The sequence below is a fragment of the Xyrauchen texanus genome, chromosome 21 (assembly GCF_025860055.1).
Source record: "Xyrauchen texanus isolate HMW12.3.18 chromosome 21, RBS_HiC_50CHRs, whole genome shotgun sequence".
Taxonomy (NCBI): domain Eukaryota; kingdom Metazoa; phylum Chordata; class Actinopteri; order Cypriniformes; family Catostomidae; genus Xyrauchen; species Xyrauchen texanus.
Genome location: NC_068296.1, coordinates 22,723,797 through 22,729,796, shown reverse-complemented (window position 1 = coordinate 22,729,796; position 6,000 = coordinate 22,723,797). Strand labels below are relative to the sequence as shown.

The following is a 6,000-nucleotide window of genomic DNA, read 5'->3' as shown; positions in this document are numbered from 1 at the left end:
TTATAAAATTCTACAATCCGGCATTGGGGGTAAAATGTATGACACTATCAAATCTATGTATTCGGACAACAGGTGCGCAGTTAAAATTGGCAATAAAAGAACAGAATTCTTCAGTTAAGGGTATAGAGTGAGACAGGGCTGCAGTTTGCAACTCTTTTCAGCATTTACATTAATGAGTTTGCAGTGCTACTGGAACAATCTGCAACACCCGGTCTTACTCTAATATTCTGAAGTTAAATTTCTTCTCTATGCAGATGATCTGGTGCTGCTGTCAGCCATTTCACAAGGACTACAGCAGCACCTGGACCTGCTGGAGAACTACTGTCAGAACTGGGCCCTGACAGTCAATCTGAAAACATGGCTTTGTTGTTATATTTCTTTTATTTATTTGATTCATTACCTGGCACCTTATTTGAATTATATTTTTATTGTTATTTGTTACTATTTTATTATTATGATTTGTCTTGTCATTATCTGTTTTGTGTATTAATGCTTTGGCAATATTGTATGTAAACACAATCATGCCAAGAAAGTAGGCTACTTTAAAATTGAAATTGAGAGAGAGAGAGAGAGAGAGAGAGAGAGAGATGAAATACATGAAAGTCTATGAGATGTCCTCACAAATATAGTAAAACCAACAAGAGTATAAAAAACATTATGTCTATGGAGAGCCCTCATAAAACATGAAAACACAACAAGTGTGTGTGTGTGTGTGTGTGTGTGTGTGTGTGTGTGTGTAATCAGGTTTTCCGCTCGTTAGTTTTAAACTAGTGTGTGGACGAATTTGAACGTTTGAACGCACGTCCTGGTCACGTGCCAAGACACAGATCACGCCTGCGCCAGAGAAACAAGATGGCGGAGAGTGCGGAATTGAAGGTAAAGTGTTGTCCGCAAATTACTTTTAAATACAGCCTATATACAAGCTCTTTTCGGTAGTGCTAGCCGTCCGGCACGGTCCCGTGATTGCCTTTAGACGGGACGACGTGCCGTATTTGATTCAAAAGCACCTTATTAACAGTATTGAGTCCGATTTGAGGAACAGTGTTATTGTTGTGATTGAGCCAGCTAGCTGCCAGCTAGCTCGCACAGCTGTCTGCTCGTGGGAAATTGTCACTCCGCTAGTTGAGCTGAGATATTAATCCCGTTCATTCCCCTCGTAACATATAAATGGGGTTTTTAAATGTATCCTAGACCTTCTGAGCATTCAGTCTTAGTGGTGAGGCATTATGTGGGTGGTGCGTAGGCTGCTAACAGGCTAGAGATTCAGTGCTTTGACAGTAAGGACTATAGTTATCCTATTACAGTTATGAAAACAGTTCAGTGGTGTGTCTCATAGCCTAGAGTGTTGCCCACTCATTATGTTTTACTAACTAAAGTATTTTGACATCATAGTCGCGAACTGAACATTCGAGTCGAGTGTATGATGCTCAAAAATCCTGTCTGTGAATGCATACCACTACGTTTTACACACAACCATCTTGTAGTTTTTCTGTGATTTAAACAAAGATTATTTCAATTTCAAGGTGCTTGCAGTTTGTTGATAAGATGTCTGGTCATTAGTCTGCCATCGAGCATCTGAAATGATAAGACAATCCCAGTATTAACTGAAACCGATTACTTTAACCGTTAGTTATAATGTGTTTAGATAAACACATGTTCGTTTCTGTGAGTAATGTGTTTAGCTGAGCTGTTTACATGGGTGATGTCTTGGGAAAGATGTGCTGCTTGAGGTTTGAAGATGTGATGCTTGATAGTGAGTTTGTTTATCCTGCGTTGAGACAAGACCTAAAGATACCTTATGATTTCTGTTGTTTTGTATTTTGGAGCCAAAATACTGAACGATGTGTGTATGTTCCAATACCACACCTATGTATTCTTGTTTGAAACCACAACAAAGATTGTTAGTGATAATAAACTGGCTTTAGTTAACTTTTTGCGAAGAATCTCACTAAGGTATCTGGTGTCTTTAGCAGGATTTGTTTATCTAGGCTTCATGTGATTTTGATGTTATACTATTGTGTTGCTATGCATCTGCAGGTATTATTGTAGGATACTCTCTTCGATTCTGTAATTTAAACAGATTATAGATTATGTTAGTTTAGTTTTTTATTTTAAAGGAATATTCCGGGACCAATACAAGTTAAGCTCAATCAACCATATTTGTGGCATATTGTTGATTACCACACACAAAAATAAATAAGTAAATAAATAAATTAAAAATGGAGGCACTTACAATGGAAGTGATTGAGGCCAATTTTTGGAGAGTTTAAAGGCAGAAATTTTAAACATATAGGCCTAATTATAAAAACATATAAATTCTTCTTTTAAAACCTGTGTATTATTTGAGCTGTCAAGTTGTTTTACAGTGTTACAATGGAATGGCAACATACTTATTAGAATTTAGATATGGCTAATACTTGGTTTGTACTTGAGCAAATTTACTGCACTAAAATCACGTTAACATGCATATTGTTTACGTGGCTATACTTCTAAAAAGTAAGTAACGGGCTATTAAAATTAATGGGAGAAATCAGAACGCCCAGCAGTCAATGGATGTAGAAACGAAGTCCCTCCTTACAAGTAAAAGAGCTAATCACCTTTTAGAGACAGATATTGCCTGTGAATTAACTTGTGTGTATTAGCTTTACAAGCCAGGAGAAGTTTGTTTTTTAGAGTAAGCTGATGAAAAGAAGCGCGATTCCAGTGTAGCTCAGATTTTTTGGATAATCTGAAATATTTTCTTTGATCATACTCCTGACCAACCGTTTTGTAGATTCCGGTGTTTCCACATTCTGGAAACTGTTTGGGAGTCATCCCATTCTTGTGTTGATTTCATTCCCCATTTCGGGTTTTCTTATGTCAAAAATTATTAAGTAGCTTGAGTGATCACGCTCAGAGCTCTCCTGTCTCTGGAGTACAAATAGCGGAATGTCTGCTGGATTCGCGCACAGTCCTGCGCTCTTTGGAACTCCAGAGAAAGTACTTTCCACAGTCATGTAAAACATTTGCGTGTCAGATGAGAAGAACATTTAGCACTTATAAAGCACCAAACACGTCATGAAGGTAATTTTAAGACCTTCCTTTTTAGTCTGCCTTTTAATAGAATTTTATCTTCCAGTTCCTTACTCCCTGTTTTTATTGAGTCTCTTCATTTATAAAATTTTATTTATAATATTGTTTAATGCTTTGTGTGTCAATGGTGGGGAATTGGTATTTTTATGTGTAAAGCACATTCTGTTTGCATGAAAAGTGCTATACAAATAAAGTCTGATTGATTGATTAAATTTGCTTGGGCAGCCACAGAAAAATGTTCATAGCTGGAAATACCCTGTCCATTTTTCTTCAATTCTTACTCCCATGAAGCACTACTCACTTATAGATAAGCCCAGGCTGCGCACATGGATATTTACATATTGCGATATAACACGATATATTCCCTATGAACAAATAGGCCATACTAAATGAAAGGTGAAAAAAGTTTAATGTCATAATAAACAAGACCACTATAACAAATACTCACCGGACACTAAGTGTGGCAGAGGAATCGGGCCATCCGATAATATTGCCAGATTGAATGGCAACTCAATGTGTAAAGGATCCAGCACATGAGGTAGGATGGTTCTTTTGGTAGTTACTAGTTAGTAAGTGTAAAAATTAGTGGTCGACCGACATGGGTTTTTTAGTGTAACCTGAGGTAAAGCAGCACCATTTATGATACCTGTGTTGTCAGATTTTACTGCTGATTTGAAATATATTCTTTGATCGTAATCTTGACCAACCGTTATTGAGATTTTGGTATTTCTCCACTCAAGTAGATAGGAGCTGCGCTTTCATTGGAACTGTTTAGGAGACTGTTAGAATATGTGCTTCAGAAGAAGATTTATGAGTGTTCCACAGGATGCTGGATCTGATGTAGTTGTGTGAGGTTGGTTATTGCTTCTGTTTAAATGAGATATGCACTTATATTCAGTTGGTATATGATATTAGTTGTATTGAAAATGGCCATTAGACAAGATAGTTAAATCTTACAGGGAACTGTTGAGGAGAGAGTGAGAGAATGAAACAGGCAAGCACTTTAACATTATGAGCTCAAACACATCTGCTTCGGCTCTGATATGTGGACCGTTTAAATGACACTGTGTTGGACATTTATGGGGCTTTTCCACTGCACAGTTCAACTCGACTCTGCTCGCTTTTTGGGGGTTTTCCACTGTGGATAGTACCTGGTACCTGATACTTTTTTTAGTACCACCTCAGTCGAGGTTCCAAGCGAGCCGAGCGGATACTAAATGTGACGTCAAAATCCTGCAAATCACTGATTGTCAGGGAGAATCGTCACTACCAGCGTCACTGGATTTCCGACACACGGAAAATGCTGTTGGCCGCACACGGCTACCACCGGACCTACCAACAGTGTAGGGAAAATTTAAAAACACTTAAAAGAGTCTACAGAACCATCAAGGAAAAGTAGAACTGGTTTGACCAAATGGACGTCATCTAAACCGGCGAGCAATGGAGGGACAACAAAAATGAACAACAAAATGAACCATGACTGGTTGTTTACATGTCTCAGTCACTTCACATGTAAACAGGCGATTCTCGGCACCCTGAAGAAATAAAACGGCCAAAGGGGAAAATCTTTCGGGCAGTGGCGATAATGGAAACAATTCTGAATAACTGCAGATTTAACGGCATTGCATATATTTCGGTCAACCATTTGTAAAAATATACTTTCCCAGTATTTTGCTAATTTATCTGGAGCTCAACTGTAATGAGCTATCTTATGTGGCAATACCTTGAGTGTAGCTTACCTTTTGAAAAGCAACTCGGCAAGTTTGGCGTCTCCATCGAACCCCAAAATTTCTTTGAAACGCGATGCCAATGTTCACCCTGGTTTTACTCCATTCTCTTTCTCGGTGTCTTTTAGCAAGTCTTTGAATTTTAGCTCTAACATCTGTAGGCGAAGCTGAATTTATTTTCTTCTGTACAGGACACGTATGTCATAGGTCATAGATCATATTCTCCCAGCTGAACAGCTGCAAGTAGCCACACCCCAAACTCACACGGAGAGGGCCGCTCAAAATATAGTTATATGATAGTGTTTATCATTAATAATAGTGTTAAATTAATTAATTAACATTATGCAACAAATGATGTTGATTGGACTCAACATGTATTGAATATTCCTTTAAAGGAGTAAATATAATTTAGCTAAACAGCAAGAATAGGCCTGTGCATAGCCCATAAGTGTGCTTTTTTTTTTTCTTTATTCTCTTTGAATGCTTTATTTGGGCATTACCATGTGTATTGTGATATCAAATATGAGAAAGAAAATTGAAGAGCAAAACAGGGCAATAAGATTATTGTTAGTATTCTATCACCTGTATTGCTGACAATCCAAAGAGTAATCTTTCTTGGTTAAACCTGCTGTTATGGTATCTTGAATATAGCTAAATTTTATTAAAATTATACAGAGTAAGAAGTGCATTTTAGAAGTATAGGCAATAGAGGAAGGATCATTTCCTGTTTAGTTTTTCTGCCATTTAAAGTGCTTAACAGCAAGCCACAATTGTGTCAGACTACAAATGTGCTGCAGAGGAAAAAGAGAAATAAACATTTGCTACCAAAAGGCAAATTACAGCCACTTGTTACAGCCAGTGTCAACAATACAGGCTATATACAGTATACTATCAGAACATCATATCAATATCAGAACGTTAATTTCAGGTACCTTTAAAGGTCAGGTAGAAAGTTTGCTTTACCCAAATACCAGATGACATCCTTTTAGAGAGGCGCTTACTCAATGTTTAGACTGTCTCTGTATCACAAGTGAAACAAAGCTTATGATAATCATGCTCATTGAAACTAAATAAACCAAATCAGTAACCACAAAGTTGCATAAATGGTGGTGTTAAGTACTCCTTTGCTGTGCATAGTAGAATATTTAGACCCTGTCGTGGGCAGGAAGTGCAAAATTTTAAGTAGATGTAAGTTCTCATT

At 37.5% G+C, this 6,000-nt stretch overlaps 1 protein-coding gene across 2 annotated transcripts in view; it reads left to right on the top strand.

The window, feature by feature from the left end:
• Positions 1–846: 846 nt before the first annotated feature.
• The window catches only part of LOC127661865 (E3 SUMO-protein ligase PIAS1-like), a 33,301-nt gene continuing 28,147 nt past the window's right edge, over positions 847–6,000 (top strand). For both annotated transcript variants that reach the window (XM_052152798.1, XM_052152797.1), the window contains exon 1: positions 847–876. In XM_052152798.1, coding sequence (XP_052008758.1) covers positions 853–876 — 24 coding nt within the window. In that variant the 5' untranslated portion in view covers positions 847–852. The remainder of the gene's footprint in view (positions 877–6,000) is intronic.